Source organism: Pseudophryne corroboree, chromosome 10 (assembly GCF_028390025.1).
Source record: "Pseudophryne corroboree isolate aPseCor3 chromosome 10, aPseCor3.hap2, whole genome shotgun sequence".
NCBI lineage: Eukaryota > Metazoa > Chordata > Amphibia > Anura > Myobatrachidae > Pseudophryne > Pseudophryne corroboree.
In genome coordinates, this window is record NC_086453.1 from 376,246,854 (window position 1) to 376,265,060 (window position 18,207).

Consider the following 18,207-nt stretch of genomic DNA (forward strand, 5'->3'; position numbering starts at 1 on the left):
TGTCCCGATTTTGGCGGGATAGTCACGTTTTTCTGGGACTGTCCCGCTGTCCCACCCCCGGGTCACAATGTCCCGCAGTGAAGTGGGAGTCAGTTGGGAGACCCTCTCTCGCTTCTGTGCTAGCAGAGCAGCGGTGAATAGACGCTGTGTGCATGCGCACAGCAACTGTTCACTGGGAGAGAGGGGGGTAGGCCAGCAGCTCACATAGCGCTTGGCATGCCTCCTACAGCCGCGAAAATGGGGCCTGCAATGTAACAGATCCACCTCTCGCCCGCAGTGTAACAGCGCCACCTCCCGCCCGCAGTGTAACCGCCACCTCCCGCCCACAGTGTAACAGATCCACCTCCCGCCTGCAGTGTAACAGCGCCACCTTCTGCCTGCAGTGTAACAGCGCCACCTCCTGCCGGCAGTGTAACCGCCACCTCCCGCCCACAGTGTAACAGATCCACCTCCCGCCTGCAGTGTAACAGCGCCACCTCCCGCCCGCAGTGTAACCGCCACCTCCCGCCCACAGTGTAACAGATCCACCTCCCGCCTGCAGTGTAACAGCGCCACCTTCTGCCTGCAGTGTAACAGCGCCACCTCCCGCCCGCAGTGTAACCGCCACCTCCCGCCCACAGTGTAACAGATCCACCTAACCGCCTGCAGTGTAACAGCGCCACCTTCTGCCTGCAGTGTAACAGCGCCACCTTCCACCTGCAGTGTAACAGCACCACCTTCCACCTGCAGTGTAACAGCACCACCTTCCACCTGCAGTGTAACAGCGCCACCTCCTGCTGGCAGTGTGACAGTGCCGCCTGTCGTGCCACCTCCCGCCCACAGTGTATCAGCGCCACCTTCCGCCTGCAGTGTAACAGCACCACCTCCCACCAGCGATGTGACAGCGCCACCTCCCACCCGCAGTGTAACAGCACCATTTCCCACCCGCAGTGTAACAACGCCACCCCCTGCCGGCAATGTGTAACAGCGTCACCTCCCTCCTGCAATGTAACAGCACCACCTCCCACCCACAGTGTAACAGCGCCACCTCCCGCCAGCGATGTGTTAGCGCCACCTCCTGCCCGCAGTGTAACAGCACCACCTCCCGCCTGCAGTGTAACAGCACCTCCTCCCGCCTGCAGTGTAACAGCACCTCCTCCCTCCTGCAATGTAACAGCACCTCCTCCCGCCTGCAGTGTAACAGCACCACCTCCCATCCACAGTGTAACAGCGCCACCTCCCGCCAGCAATGTGACAGCACTACCTTCCACCCGCAGTGTAACAGCGCCACCTCCGCCTGCAGTGTAACAGCACCTCCTCCCTCCTGCAATGTAACAGCACTACCTCCCGCCCACAGTGTAACAGCGCCACCTCCCGCCAGCGATGTGACAGCGCCACCTCCCGCCCGCAGTGTAACAGCACCACCTCCCGCCCGCAGTGTAACAGCGCCACCTCCGCCTGCAGTGTAACAGCACCACCTCCCGCCCACAGTGTAACAGCGCCACCTCCCGCCAACGATGTGACAGCGCCACCTCTCGCCCGCAGTGTAACAGCACCACCTCCCGCCCGCGGTGTAACAGCGCCTCCTCCCGCCCGCAGTGTAACAGCACCTCCTCACTTCCGCAATGTAACAGCACCACCTCCCGCCAGCAGTGTAACAGCACCACATCCCGCCCGCAATGTATAAGCGCCACCTCCCACCTGCAGTGTAACAGCACCACATTCCGCCCTCAGTGTAACAGCGCCACCTCCCGACCGCAGTGTAACAGCACCACATCCCGCCCGCAATGTATAAGCGCAACCTCCCGCCTGCAGTGTAACAGCGCCACCTCCCGGCCGGACGTTGCTCCCGTCACTGTCCGCCTGCTTCAGCTCTCTGGCGCCGCTCAGCGGTGAGAGAGTGACGCTGTCCTGAGTCCTGCGCTGCGAGGGGCGGAGTCAGGGGTTAGATGCCCCGCCCAGGCGCTGGGAGGGGCGGGCAGAAGTTGGACGGGTCGTTCAGCAGAGTGCACGCGAGAGACAATGTTGCGTGGCCGTGGGGTTATGGCGCGAGCATCCCCCGCCCTGCGTGGGGCCTGTCACCCGGAGCCCACAGACCTGCAGAATAACAATGTAACTATAGTAGTGTGTCGTGATGTATAACATGTTACATGTATGTAATGTGCCCTCACCCCTATATATACTACACCTGTGTACTGATGTTACATGTGTCATGTATGTAATATACCCTCACCTCACTCCCTATATATACTACACCTGTGTACTGATGTTACATGTGTCATGTATGTAATATACCCTCACCTCACTCCCTATATATACTACACCTGTGTACTGATGTTACATGTGTCATGTATGTAATATACCCTCACCTCACTCCCTATATATACTACACCTGTGTACTGATGTTACATGTGTCATGTATGTAATATACCCTCACCTCACTCCCTATATATACTACACCTGTGTACTGATGTGTTACTTGTGTCATGTATGTAATATACCCTTACCCCCTATATATATACTACACCTGTGTACTGATGTGTTACATGTGTCATGTATGTAATATACCCTTACTTCCTATATATACTACACCTGTGTACTGGTGTCTTACATGTGTCATGTATGTAATATACCCTTACCCCCTATATACACTACACCTGTGTACTGATGTTACATGTCTCATGTATGTAATATACCCTCACCTCACTCCCTATATATACTACACCTGTGTACTGATGTTACATGTGTCATGTATGTAATATACCCTCACCTCACTCCCTATATATACTACACATGTGTACTGATGTGTTACATGTATGTAATATATACCTCACCCCCTATATATACTACACCTGTGTACTGATGTTACATGTTACATGTGTCATGTATGTAATATACCCTCACTTCCTATATATACTACACATGTGTACTGATGTGTTACATGTATGTAATATATACCTCACCCCCTATATATACTACACCTGTGTACTGATGTTACATGTGTCATGTATGTAATATACCCTCACCTCACTCCCTATATATACTACACCTGTGTACTGATGTTACATGTGTCATGTATGTAATATACCCTCACCTCACTCCCTATATATACTACACCTGTGTACTGATGTTACATGTGTCATGTATGTAATATACCCTCACCTCACTCCCTATATATACTACACCTGTGTACTGATGTTACATGTGTCATGTATGTAATATACCCTCACCTCACTCCCTATATATACTACACCTGTGTACTGATGTGTTACTTGTGTCATGTATGTAATATACCCTTACCCCCTATATATATACTACACCTGTGTACTGATGTGTTACATGTGTCATGTATGTAATATACCCTTACTTCCTATATATACTACACCTGTGTACTGGTGTCTTACATGTGTCATGTATGTAATATACCCTTACCCCCTATATACACTACACCTGTGTACTGATGTTACATGTCTCATGTATGTAATATACCCTCACCTCACTCCCTATATATACTACACCTGTGTACTGATGTTACATGTGTCATGTATGTAATATACCCTCACCTCACTCCCTATATATACTACACATGTGTACTGATGTGTTACATGTATGTAATATATACCTCACCCCCTATATATACTACACCTGTGTACTGATGTTACATGTTACATGTGTCATGTATGTAATATACCCTCACTTCCTATATATACTACACATGTGTACTGATGTGTTACATGTATGTAATATATACCTCACCCCCTATATATACTACACCTGTGTACTGATGTTACATGTGTCATGTATGTAATATACCCTCACCTCACTCCCTATATATACTACACCTGCGTACTGATGTGTTACATGTATGTAATATATACCTCACCCCCTATATATCCTACACCTGTGTACTGATGTGTTACATGTATGTAATATATACCTCACCCCCTATATATACTACACCTGTGTACTGATGTGTTACATGTATGTAATATATACCTCACCCCCTATATATACTACACCTGTGTACTGATGTGTTACATGTATGTAATATATACCTCACCCCCTATATATACTACACCTGTGTACTGATGTGTTACATGTATGTAATATATACCTCACCATATATACTACACCTGTGTACTGATGTTGCATGTGTCATGTATGTAATATACCCTCACCTCACTCCCTATATACATACATACTATATATCCCATATATATATACTACACCTGTGTACTGATGTTACATGTATGTAATATACCCTCACCTCACCCCCTATATATACTACACCTGTGTATTGATGTTACATGTGTCATGTATGTAATATACCCTCACTTCACTCCGTATATATGCTACCCCTGTGTACTGATGTGTTACATGTGTCATGTATGTAATATACCCTCACCTCACCCCCTATATATACACTACACCTGTGTACTGATGTTACATGTGTCATGTATGTAATATACCCTCACCTCACCCCCTGTATACACTACACCTGTGTACTGATGTGTTACATGTGTCATGTATGTAATATACCCTCACCCCCTATATATATATATATATATATATATATATATATATATATATACACACACTACTGATGTGTTACATGTGTCATATATGTAATATACCCTCACCCCTATATATACACACTACACCTGTGTACTGATGTTACATGTGTCATGTATGTAATATACCCTCACCCCCTATATATACTACACCTGTGTACTGATGTGTTACATGTGTCATGTATGTAATATACCCTCACCTCACTCCCTATATATACACTACACCTGTGTACTGATGCGTTACATGTGTCATGTATGTAATATACCCTCACTTCACTCCCTATATATGCTACCCCTGTGTACTGATGTTACATGTGTCAAGTATGTAATATACCCTCACCTCACCCCCTATATATACACTGCACCTGTGTACTGATGTGTTACATGTGTCATGTATGTAATATACCCTCACCCCCTATATATACTACACCTGTGTACTGATGTGTTACATGTGTCATGGATGTAATGTGCCCTCATCTCACTCCCTATTTCTCTAACGTCCTAGTGGATGCTGGGACTCCGTCAGGACCATGGGGAATAGCGGGCTCCGCAGGAGACAGGGCACATCTAAATAAAGCTTTTAGGATCACATGGTGCGTACTGGCCCCTATGACCCTCCTCCAAGCCTCAGTTAGGTTTTTGTGCCCGTCCGAGAAGGGTGCAATCTAGGTGGCTCTCCTAAAGAGCTGCTTAGACAAAGTTTTTTTAGGTTTAAATCTCAGTGAATCCTGCTGGCAACAGGATCACTGCATCGAGGGACTTAGGGGAGAGATTTCCAACTCACCTGCGTGCAGGATGGATTGGAGTCTTAGGCTACTGGACACTTAGCTCCAGAGGGAGTCGGAACACAGGTCATCCTGGGGTTCGTCCCGGAGCCGCGCCGCCGACCCCCCTTACAGACGCTGAAGATCGGAGGTCCGGAAAGCAGGCGGCAGAAGACTCCTCAGTCTTCATGAAGGTAGCGCACAGCACTGCAGCTGTGCGCCATTGTTGCTACACGTCTCACTGATTCAGTCACGGAGGGTGCAGGGCGCTGCTGGGGGCGCCCTGGGCAGCAATATTAAATACCTTTTAGTGGCGAAAAATACATCACATATAGCCATTAAGGCTATATGTATGTATTTAACCCAGGCCAGTTTTCTTAAAACCCGGGAGAAAAGCCCGCCGAAAAAGGGGCGGAGCTTATTCTCCTCAGCACTCAGCGCCATTTTCCTGCTCAGCTCCGCTGGTGAGGAAGGCTCCCAGGATTCTCCCCTGCACTGCACTACAGAAACAGGGTAACAAAGAGAAGGGGGGCATAATTTGGCGATATTGATATATTAAAAGCGCCTATATCAAAAACAACACCTTCTAGGGTTGTTTATATACATTTATAGCGTTTTTGGTGTGTGCTGGCAAACTCTCCCTCTGTCTCCCCAAAGGGCTAAGAGGGTCCTGTCTTCGATTAGAGCATTCCCTGTGTGGCTGCTGTGTGTCGGTACGTGTGTGTCGACATGTATGAGGACGATGTTGGTGTGGAGGCAGAGCAATTGCCGGTAATGGTGATGTCACCCCCTAGGGAGTCGACACCGGAATGGATGGCTTTAGTTATGGAATTACGTGATAATGTTAGCACATTACAAAAGTCAGTTGACGAAATGAGACGGCCGGAAAACCAGTTAGTACCGGCTCAGGCGTCTCAGACACCGTCAGGGGCTGTAAAACGTCCCTTACCTCAGTCAGTCGACACGGGTACCGACACAGATGAATCTAGTGTCGACGGTGAAGAAACAAACGTATTTTCCAATAGGGCCACACGTTATATGATCACGGCAATGAAGGAGGCTTTGCAGATCTCTGATACTGCTGGTACCTCAAAAAGGGGTATTATGTGGGGGGTGAAAAAACTACCTGTAGCTTTTCCAGAATCAGAGGAATTGAATGACGTGTGTGATGAAGCGTGGGTTAACCCCGATAGAAAACTGCTAATTTCCAAGAAGTTATTGGCATTATACCCTTTCCCACCAGAGGTTAGGGCGCGCTGGGAAACACCCCCTAGGGTGGATAAGGCGCTCACACGTTTATCAAAGCAAGTGGCGTTGCCGTCTCCTGATACGGCCGCCCTCAAGGATCCAGCAGATAGGAGGCTGGAAACTACACTGAAGAGTATATACACACATACTGGTGTTATACTGCGACCGGCAATAGCCTCAGCCTGGATGTGCAGTGCTGGGGTAGTGTGGTTGGATTCCCTGACTGAAAATATTGATACCCTGGATAGGGACAGTATTTTATTGACTCTAGAGCAATTAAAGGATGCGTTTCTTTATATGCGAGATGCTCAGAGGGATATTTGTACTCTAGCATCAAGGGTAAGCGCGATGTCCATATCTGCCAGAAGAAGTTTATGGACGCGACAGTGGTCAGGTGATGCGGATTCCAAAAGGCATATGGAAGTATTGCCATATAAAGGAGAGGAATTATTTGGGGTCGGTCTTTCGGACCTGGTGGCCACGGCAACTGCCGGCAAATCCACTTTTTTACCTCAGACCCCCTCCCAACAGAAAAAGACACCGTCTTTTCAGCCGCAGTCCTTTCGCTCCTATAAAAACAAGCGACCAAAAGGACAGTCTTATCTGCCGCGAAGCAGAGGAAAGGGTAAGAGAGGGCAGCAAGCAGCCCCTGCCCAGGACCAGAAGCCCGCCCCGGGTTCTACAAAGCCATCAGCATGACGCTGGGGCTTTACAAGCGGACTCAGGAGCGGTGGGGGGTCGACTCAAGATTTTCAGCAATCAGTGGGCTCGCTCACAAGTGGACCCGTGGATCCTGCAGATAATATCTCAGGGTTACATGTTGGAGTTCGAAAGGTCTCCCCCTCGCCGGTTCCTAAAGTCTGCTTTACCAACGTCTCCCTCAGAAAGGACGTCGGTATTGGAAGCCATTCACAAGCTGTATTCTCAGCAGGTGATAGTCAAGGTACCCCTCCTACAACAGGGAAAGGGGTATTATTCCACACTATTTGTGGTACCGAAGCCAGACGGTTCGGTAAGACCTATTCTAAACCTGAAATCCTTGAACCTGTACATACAAAAATTCAAGTTCAAGATGGAGTCACTCAGAGCAGTGATAGCGAATCTGGAGGAAGGGGACTTCATGGTGTCCCTGGACATAAAAGATGCTTATCTGCATGTCCCAATTTACCCCTCACACCAAGGGTATCTCAGGTTCGTGATACAAGACTGTCATTATCAGTTTCAAACGCTGCCGTTTGGTTTGTCCACGGCTCCTCGGGTCTTTACCAAGGTAATGACCGAAATGATGGTTCTTCTACGAAGAAAAGGCGTATTAATTATCCCTTACTTGGACGATCTCCTGATAAGGGCAAAGTCCAGAGAACAGCTGGAAGTCGGTGTAGCACTAACCCAGGTAGTGCTTCAGCAACACGGGTGGATTCTGAATCTTCCAAAATCTCAATTGACCCCGACAACACGTCTGCTGTTCCTGGGAATGATTCTGGACACGGTTCAGAAAAAGGTGTTTCTCCCGGAGGAGAAAGCAAGGGAGTTATCCGAACTTGTCAGGAACCTCCTAAAACCAGGAACTGTGTCAGTACATCAATGCACAAGAGTCCTGGGAAAGATGGTGGCTTCTTACGAAGCAATTCCATTTGGCAGATTCCATGCACGAACATTTCAGTGGGATCTGCTGGACAAATGGTCCGGATCGCATCTGCACATGCATCAGCGGATAACACTGTCACCAAGAACAAGGTTGTCTCTCCTGTGGTGGTTGCAGAGTGCCCATCTGTTAGAGGGCCGCAGATTCGGCATACAGGACTGGGTCCTGGTGACTACGGATGCCAGCCTACGAGGCTGGGGAGCAGTCACACAGGGAAGGAACTTCCAGGGCGTGTGGTCAAACCTGGAGACGTCCCTTCACATAAATATACTGGAGCTAAGAGCGATCTACAATGCTCTAAGCCTGGCAAAACCGCTGCTTCAGGGTCAGCCGGTGTTGATCCAGTCGGACAACATCACGGCAGTCGCCCACGTAAACCGACAAGGCGGCACGAGAAGCAGAAGAGCAATGACAGAAGCGGCAAGGATTCTGCGCTGGGCGGAAAATCATGTCATAGCACTGTCAGCAGTGTTCATCCCGGGAGTGGACAACTGGGAAGCAGATTTCCTCAGCAGACACGACCTTCACCCGGGAGAGTGGGGACTCCATCCAGAAGTCTTCCACATGATTGTGAACCGTTGGGAAAAACCAAAGGTGGACATGATGGCGTCTCGCCTCAACAAAAAATTGGACAGATATTGCGCCAGGTCAAGAGACCCTCAGGCAATAGCTGTGGACGCTCTGGTAACACCGTGGGTGTACCAGTCAGTGTATGTGTTCCCTCCTCTGCCTCTCATACCAAAGGTACTGAGAATTATACGGAAAAGGGGAGTAAGAACAATACTAGTGGCTCCGGACTGGCCAAGAAGAACTTGGTATCCGGAACTTCAAGAGATGCTCACGGAGGATCCGTGGCCTCTACCTCTAAGAAGGGATCTGCTTCAGCAGGGACCTTGTATGTTCCAAGACTTACCGCGTCTGCGTTTGACGGCATGGCGGTTGAACGCCGGATTCTAAAAGAAAAGGGCATTCCAGAGGAAGTTATTCCTACCTTGATGAAGGCTAGGAAGGAAGTGACTGTACAACAGTATCACCGCATTTGGCGAAAATATGTTGCGTGGTGTGAGGCCAAAAAGGCCCCAACGGAAGAATTTCAATTGGGTCGATTCTTACATTTCCTGCAAGCAGGATTGTCTATGGGCCTAAAATTAGGGTCCATTAAAGTTCAAATTTCGGCCTTATCAATCTTCTTCCAGAAGGAATTGGCGTCAGTTCCTGAAGTACAAACTTTTGTCAAAGGTGTACTACATATACAACCCCCAATGGTGCCTCCAGTGGCACCGTGGGATTTGAACGTAGTTTTGAATTTTCTCAAATCTCATTGGTTTGAGCCTCTAAAATCGGTAGATTTAAAATACCTTACATGGAAGGTAACCATGTTATTGGCCCTGGCTTCAGCCAGGAGAGTTTCAGAGTTGGCGGCTTTATCGTACAAAAGCCCATATCTGATTTTCCATTCGGACAGGGCAGAACTGCGGACACGTCCTCATTTTCTCCCTAAGGTGGTTTCGGCTTTTCACTTGAACCAGCCTATTGTGGTGCCTGCGGCTACTAGCGACTTGGAGGACTCCAAGTTACTGGACGTTGTCAGAGCATTAAAAATATATATTTCAATAAAGGCCCACTCCACAAGGAAAGTGGGCTCATCTTGGGCGGCTGCCCGAGGGGTCTCGGCATTACAACTTTGCCGAGCAGCTACGTGGTCAGGGGAGAACACGTTTGTAAAATTTTACAAATTTGATACTCTGGCTAAGGAGGACCTGGAGTTCTCTCATTCGGTGCTGCAGAGTCATCCGCACTCTCCCGCCCGTTTGGGAGCTTTGGTATAATCCCCATGGTCCTGACGGAGTCCCAGCATCCACTAGGACGTTAGAGAAAATAAGAATTTACTTACCGATAATTCTATTTCTCATAGTCCGTAGTGGATGCTGGGCGCCCATCCCAAGTGCGGATTGTCTGCAATGTTTGTACATAGTTATTGTTACAAAAATCGGGTTATTACTATTGTTGTGAGCCATCTTTTCAGAGGCTACTTCATTTGTTGTTATCATACTGTTAACTGGGTTCAGATCACAAGTTGTACGGTGTGATTGGTGTGGCTGGTATGAGTCTTACCCGGGATTCAAGATCCTTCCTTATTGTGTACGCTCGTCCGGGCACAGTACCTAACTGAGGCTTGGAGGAGGGTCATAGGGGGAGGGGCCAGTACGCACCATGTGATCCTAAAAGCTTTATTTAGATGTGCCCTGTCTCCTGCGGAGCCCGCTATTCCCCATGGTCCTGACGGAGTCCCAGCATCCACTACGGACTATGAGAAATAGAATTATCGGTAAGTAAATTCTTATTATATGCTACACCTGTGTACTGATGTGTTACATGTGTCATGTATGTAATATACCCCCACCCCCTATATGTACTACACCTGTGTACTGATGTGTTACATGTGTCATGTATGTAATATACCCTCACCTCACTCCCTATATATACACTGCACCTGTGTACTGATGCGTTACATGTGTCATGTATGTAATATACCCTCACCCCCTATATATACACTGCACCTGTGTACTGATGTGTTACATGTCATGTATGTAATATACCCTTACCTCACCCCCTATATATACACTGAACCTGTGTACTGATGTGTTACATGTGTCATGTATGTAATATACCCTCACCCCCTATATATACTACACCTGTGTACTGATGTGTTACATGTGTCATGAATGTAATGTGCCCTCATCTCACTCCCTATATATGCTACACCTGTGTACTGATGTGTTCCATGTGTCATGTATGTAATATACCTCCACCCCCTATATATACTACACCTGTGTACTGATGTGTTACATGTGTCATGTATGTAATATACCCTCACTTCACTCCCTATATATGCTACACCTGTGTACTGATGTGTTCCATGTGTCATGTATGTAATATACCTCCACCCCCTATATATACTACACCTGTGTACTGATGTGTTACATGTGTCATGTATGTAATATACCCTCACTTCACTCCCTATATATGCTACACAGTTTCTAGACTGAGTCTGGTAGGAGGGGCATAGAGGGAGGAGCCAGCGCACACTATTGATTTCTTAAAGTGCCCAAGGCTCCTAGTGGACCCGTCTATACCCCATGGTACTAATGTGGACCCCAGTATCCACTAGGACGTAAGAGAAAAGAGGAATTTAATACCTACCGGTAATTCTTTTCTCCTAGTCCGTAGTGGATACTGGGCGCCCGTCTAGTGTTTCGTTCCTGCTTACCTGTGTAATTATTTGGTTGGATCGGCGTTGCGGTCCCGTTATGTTATTGGGATATCCGTGCTATCTGGTTAGGTCGTTGTTGCTATCCTCTGTTCTGATTAGCGCCCTCCTTTCGTTTATGGTTATGTGTTGGCTTGTTGCCTCACCGCTGTTGTATTGTTCTTCTCTCATGGTATGTCCGTCTCCTCGGGCACAGTTTCCTAGACTGAGTCTGGTAGGAGGGGCATAGAGGGGAGGAGCCAGCACACACATACACACACTAAAGGTTTAAAGTGCCAGGCTCCAATGGATCCGATCTATACTCCATGGTACTAAAGTACAAGACCCCAGTATCCACTACGGACTAGGAGAAAAGGAATTACCGGTAGGTATTAAATTCCTATTTCTCTTACGTCCTAGAGGATGCTGGGGTCCATATTAGTACCATGGGGTATAGACGGGTCCACTAAGAGCCATGAGCACTTTAAGAAATTGATAGTGTGGGCTGGCTCCTCCCTCTATGCCCCTCCTACCAGACTCAGTTTAGAAAGGTGCCCGGAGGAGCAGGTCACGCTTATGGAAGCTCCTGAAGGGTTTTCTGCATTTATTTTTCTGTTTTATTTTCAGACAGGGCTGGTTGGCACCAGCCTGCCTGCTTCATGGGACTTGGGGGGGGTTAACGGGCCAACCTCCCAAAGGGTTAATGGTCCCGTTCCCCGCTGACAGGACATAAAGCTCCTGAGGGAACTATTTGTAAGCCCCACCACGGCGAGCCTACATTCCCGCAGCACGCCGCCACCCCTAACAGAGCCAGAAGTATGAAGAGTGGCGAGTAAGTGGCCGGCGTCCCGGTTAGCGGGTCACCGGCTGGAATGGCGGCATAAGGGTAAGGAGCGCATCGCTGACATGCAGGCTGCGTCTCCAGGCTCAGATGACATGCTGTGTGTGTGTGTTAGACCGCTGTGAGGGGCGAGCTGAACCACTAACACTTTACCCAGACGGGCTACACTGCTTACTGGGGTTCTAACCCGCTGTTAAGCGCCATCAGACCTCAGCCAGTAAAAAAACAACAACGGGAAGACCGCGCGCCATTGAGGGGGCGGGGCTTCACTATGAGCGGATCCAGCCGCTCACCAGCGCCATTTTCGCTCTGCAGCTTAAACAGATCTGACTGGCAGAGAAGTGCAGCTCCTCCACACGGACTCCAAACTACCTCAGCGGTACCAGGGGGTCATAGCAGGAAGGGATCGATTTTAGTATACTAAGCCCCTGTTAAGGGCACTTAGGTTGCGACCCAGCTAAGTTGCTATTAGCTACAGGGGAGCGGTGTGGCTGGGTTCCACTATACTCTGTGTCTCTCTGGAGGGCTCTGTGTGGGTTAACTGTGTTTTAACCTTTCTACTGTGTGTGTGTTTTTATTACATTGTATAATGTCTAAGGATTGTGTCCCCAGGGGAATCACTACAGTGTACTCAGGACAGTACACATTCTCAAACTAGTGGGTCTGAACCTGTATGGTTGGATTCATTACAGGGGATGATTTCAAATATTTTAAACAAATTGTCCCATACTGAAAAGGAGATGCAGTACTTAAGACAGTCTGTGGATGACCTGATGAGTAGAGATTCAGGTCCCATACCAGTGTCTCAGACCCCTACCATTGGTCCACAAAAGCGTACACTGGCCCACATATTGCAGGCTGACACTGATGATGATGATGACGCGTCAGACCCAGTTAGGGGCATCTTTTGTGTTAATCCCCTCAGTATTTTCCTCTCCCTGGTCTGGCAGTCCCTTATCATCTCAGTACTTTATTTCTAGCTATTTAGCCATTGTTTGCCTTTTTTTCTCACCATTTATCTCTGCTGCCCACTAGTTATTTTAGGATTCAGTTCCTGCCGGCTTTGATTCAGGTCACCCAGGGGTTGAGCTCATATTACCACCAGTGGTGTAAGTCCTGGTGGGCATCCCCATACTGGTAGACTCATACAGTTTTATGGGAAAAGCGGATCTTAAAGGTGAGAAGACCTGCTGTGTGCGTTCTGTGAGGTGGACTTAGGTGGGGGGGGGGGGGGATGCAGCCCTGACAGAAGCTATTAGGGAGGTCCTGCACATCAAAGATGACAATGTGACAGGAGAGGATGAGGAATCTTATTTTAATGTGAAAAATAAATCCTCTGCTACTTTCCCTGCATCTGCGGAATTAAATTCACTATTTGAAGAAACTTGGGTTAATCCTGACAAGAAGTTTCAGATCCCTAAAAGGTTAATTATATCTTTCCCTTTTCCTCAGGATGATAGAAAAAAATGGGAGAACCCACCGATTGTTGATGCATCGGTTTCTAGGTTGTCACACAAGATAGTCTTGCATGTCCCGGGGGCAGCATCCTTAAAAGACGCGACTGACCGCAAGATTGAGACCACTCTCAAATCTCTGTACACAGCTGCAGGAGTAGCCCAGAGACCTACTATAGCTTGTGCTTGGATCACGAGAGCCATTGCAAAATGGTCAGGTAACCTACTTGAGGGATTAGATTCCTTACCCAAGGGGGAGATTGTTTTACTCCTACACTATATACATGAGACTGCAACTTTTATGGTAGAAGCCATAAAAGAGAGAGGCTTGCTAAATGCACGCACCACAGCCATGGCAGTGTCCGCACGCAGGGGCCTATGGCTACGTCAGTGGACTGCGGATTCCAGAAAAGGTGTGGAAAGCCTACCATTCACAGGTGAGGCCCTGTTTGGAGATGAACTGGATACGTGGATATCCAAGGCTACGGCGGGTAAGTCTACATACCTTCCTTCTGCAGCTCCCCCAACTAGGAAGACCTACTCTGCTCCGACTCTGCAGTCCTTTTGGACAGCAAAATTTAAAAATAAGTCCAAAAGTGGTTCTACAGCCTTCAAAGGTTATAGAGGTAAACCCAAAAAAACAGCAACTGCAGGTTTACAGGAACAGCACTCCGGTTTCTGCTTCCTCTAAGCCTTCAGCATGACGATGGTCCGCACTGCCTAGAAAACAGGCAGCTGGGAGCCCGATTAAGAGATTTCAGTCACATATGGGCGACATCATGCCAGGATCCCTGGGTCAAAGAGCTTATCACACAGGGTTACAGACTGGAGTTTCAGGCACTCCCACTCTCAGATTCTTCAAATCAGGCTTACCAGCTTCTCAAGAGGCAAGTATAATTTTACATGATGCAATTCAAAAACTGATACAGACTCGGGTCATTGTTCCAGTTCCATTTCAGCTGCAGATCAAAGGTTATTATTCCAACCTGTTTGTGGTACTGAAGCCGGACGGTTCGGTAAGACCCATTTTAAACCTCAAGTCATGGAACCCGTATTTACGCGTGTTCAAATTCAAGATGGAGTCTCTGAGAGCGGTGATCTGAGGTCTGGAGGAGGGGGAATTCTTGCTGTATCTGGATATCAAGGATGCGTACCTTCATATGCCAATCTGGCCGCCTCATCAAGCTTATCTAAGGTTTGCATTACAGGACTGTCACTACCAGTTCCAGGCCCTGCCATTTGGCCTCTCCATGGCTCCGAGGGTGTTCACCAAGGTAATGGCAGAGATGATGTTTCTCCTCCGCAAGCAGGGAGTGGACATAATTCCGTACCTGGATGTCCTGTTGATCAAGGCACCATCCAGGGAGAAGTTGTTGGACTCCTTAACTCGACTACTCCGGCATCACGGGTGGATTCTGAACCTACCAAAATCTCACCTGGAACCAACACGGAGGCTTCCGTTCCTGGGGATCATACTGGATACAGAGGCATAGAAGGTATTCCTTCCACTGGAAAAGGCATTGGTAATCCAGTCGATGGTGCGGGATGTTTTGAAACCAACCCGGATATCGGTGCATGTCTGCATTTGCCTTCTGGGGAAGATGGTAGCCGCCTACGAGGCGTTACAGTACGGAAGGTTTCACGCAAGACCCTTCCAGCTCGATCTGCTGGACAAATGGTCCGGATCGCATCTCCACATGCACCAGAGGATACGTCTGTCGCCAAAAGCCAGGATTTCTCTTCTATGGTGGCTCCAGCCTTCTCACCTGACTGAGGGCCGAAGGTTCGGGATTCAAAATTGGATTCTGCTAACCGCAGATGCAAGCCTCAGAGGTTGGGGTGCAGTTACCCAGGGGGAACCATTCCAAGGAAAATGGTCATCAGGAAACCATTCTAAGGGCCATATCCAACGCCCTTCTACAGGCATCACATCTTAGAGATCAAGCCATTCAAGTTCAGTCGGACAATGTGATGGCAGTAACTTACATAAACCAACAAGGTGGAACGAAGAGCAGAACAGCAATGTCAGAGGTGACAAGAATTCTACTCTGGGCAGAAAGACACGCAGTGGCGTTGTCGGCGATCTTCAATCTGCGGAGTAGACAACTGGGAAGCAGACTTCCTCAGCAGACATGACCTCCACCCAGGAGAGTGGGGCTCCACCCGGAGGTGTTCGGGTGCTTGACACGTCGGTGGGGCATTCCACAAATCGACATGATGGCCTCTCGTCTAAACAAGAAGCTCCACCGGTGTTGTTCCAGGTTGAGGGACCCACAGGCAGTGGCGGTGGACGCTCTGGGTCTACCAGAGGGTATATATGTTTCCACCACTTCCATTGATCCCAAAGACACTCAAAAGAATAAAAAGGGAAAAGGTTCAAGCAATACTCATTGCTCCGGACTGGCCAAGAAGGGCTTGGTACGCGGATCTACTGAACATGCTCCTGGTGGATCTGTGGCCATTACCTCTTCGAGAGGATCTCCTGCAACAGGGGCCGTTCGTCTATCAAGACTTACCACGGTTACGTTTGACGGTATGGAATTGAGCGTCAAATTCTAGCACGGAAAGGAATCCCAGATACAATTATTCCGACTTAGATCCAAGCCAGGAAAGGGGTAACGTCCAAGCATTACCACTGTATTTTGAAAAAATACGTCTCTTGGTGTGAGAACAGGAAATTTCCTGCAGTGGAATTTCAACTGGGGCGTTGATGTGGGCCTACGTCTGGGCTCTATAAAAGTGCAGATTTCGGCCTTATCCATTTTCTTTCAAAAACAATTGGATTCCCTCCCTGAGGTTCAGACGTTCTTGAAGGGTGTTCTACACATCCAACCGCCCTTTGTGCCTCCCATGGCACCTTGGGATCTCAACGTGGTATTGCTGTTCCTCCAATCTGAATGGTTTGAGCCCTTACAGGAGGTGGACGTAAAGTTTCTTACGTGGAAGACCGTCACACTGTTGGCCCTGGCTTCTGCCAAGCGGGTGTTGGCCATTGTCTCACAGGAGCCCCTATTTGTTTTTTTTCATGAAGATAAAGCTGAATTCAGAACTCGTCAGCAATTTCTTCCAAAGGTGGTGTCTGCGTTTCATATTAACCAACCTATTGTGGTTCCAGTGGTTACTGACACCTCTTCTACCTCAAAGTCCCTAGATGTTGTGAGGGCTTTGAAGATTTATGTGAAGCTGACAGCTTGTCACAAAGTTGGACTCGCTGTGTGTGCTCTATGATCCCAATAAAATTGGGTGTCCTGCTTCACAGCAGTCTATTGCTCGCTGGATCAGTCTTAATATCCAGCATGCTTACTCTATGGCAGGTTTGACGATTCTAAGATCTGTACAGGCCCACTCTACTAGGTCGGTGGATTCTTCCTGGGCGGCTGCCCAGGGTGTGTCTGCTTTACAGCTATGCCGAACAGCTACTTGGTCTGGTTCGAACACGTTTGCTAAGTTCTACAAGTTCGATACTTTGGCCGCTGAGGACCTTTCCAATTGGTCAATCAGTTCGGCAGGAACCTCCGCACTCTCCCGGTTTGGGAGCTTTGGTACATCCCCATGGCACTAATGTGGACTCCAGTATCCTCTAGGACGTAAAAGAAAATAGGATTTAATTACTTACTGGTAAATCCTTTTCTCGTAGTCTGTAGAGGATACTGGGCGCCCGCCCAGTACTTCGTGTTTCCTGCACAGTTACTTGGTTAAGTATTGTTGTTGTTTCAGCTGTTGCTGTTCCTATTCAGGTTTGGTTAGCATGGCTTTCCTCTTGGTTTGTGTGTTCTGGTTCGAATCTCACCACTGTTATGTTACATCCTTCTCTCAAGGTATGTCTGTCTCCTCGGGCACAGTTTCTAGACTGAGTCTGGTAGCAAGGGCATAGAGGAAGGAGCCAGTGCACACTGTTAATTTCTTAACGTGCCCAAGGCTCCTAGTGGACCCGTCTATACCCCATGGTACCAATATGGACCCAAGTATCCTCTACGGACTACGAGAAAAGGATTTACCGGTAGGTAATTAAAATCCAATTATTTTTTTTACTGAGTTGTGAGGACTTGTGTTTCACTCTATTACTGTCTGTGTGCATGACGACTGGAAAGGCTAATACAAAATCGAAGCAGCTTGTCTGTGATAACTGTGATAATGTTACGTGATGGAACTGGCACTTGCACAGTGTGTCTTGCAAATATGTGTCCAAATAAGGACCTCTACCCTGATCCTCCTCCGGCTATGATCACAGGTGTAATGGCTGATTTGGCGTCAGAATTGTCCGCTGCACGGAAGGACCGTGAGTCGGCTAGGTCTGATCCAAGGTCAATGCCGTCTGAGCAGCCAGAGTGGGCTTGGGATATTTCCAGAACTTTGCATGGTTTACAGAAGTCCATGAATAGTTCTAATTCTAAGAGTAGTCATCGTTTGTCCCATAATTTACCGGTTTCCTCTGTTTTACAGTCTGATGTCACT

The 18,207-nt window shown here is 48.2% G+C and overlaps 1 protein-coding gene across 1 annotated transcript in view; it reads left to right on the forward strand.

Moving 5' to 3' along the window:
- The first annotated feature begins 1,856 nt into the window (after nt 1-1,856).
- Nucleotides 1,857-18,207, forward strand: part of LOC134966780 (ATP-dependent RNA helicase DDX25-like) — a 103,186-nt gene continuing 86,835 nt past the window's right edge. The window contains exon 1 of the mRNA XM_063943788.1: nt 1,857-2,091. Within this exon, the coding sequence (XP_063799858.1) occupies nt 2,002-2,091 (90 nt within the window). The 5' untranslated portion in view covers nt 1,857-2,001. The remainder of the gene's footprint in view (nt 2,092-18,207) is intronic.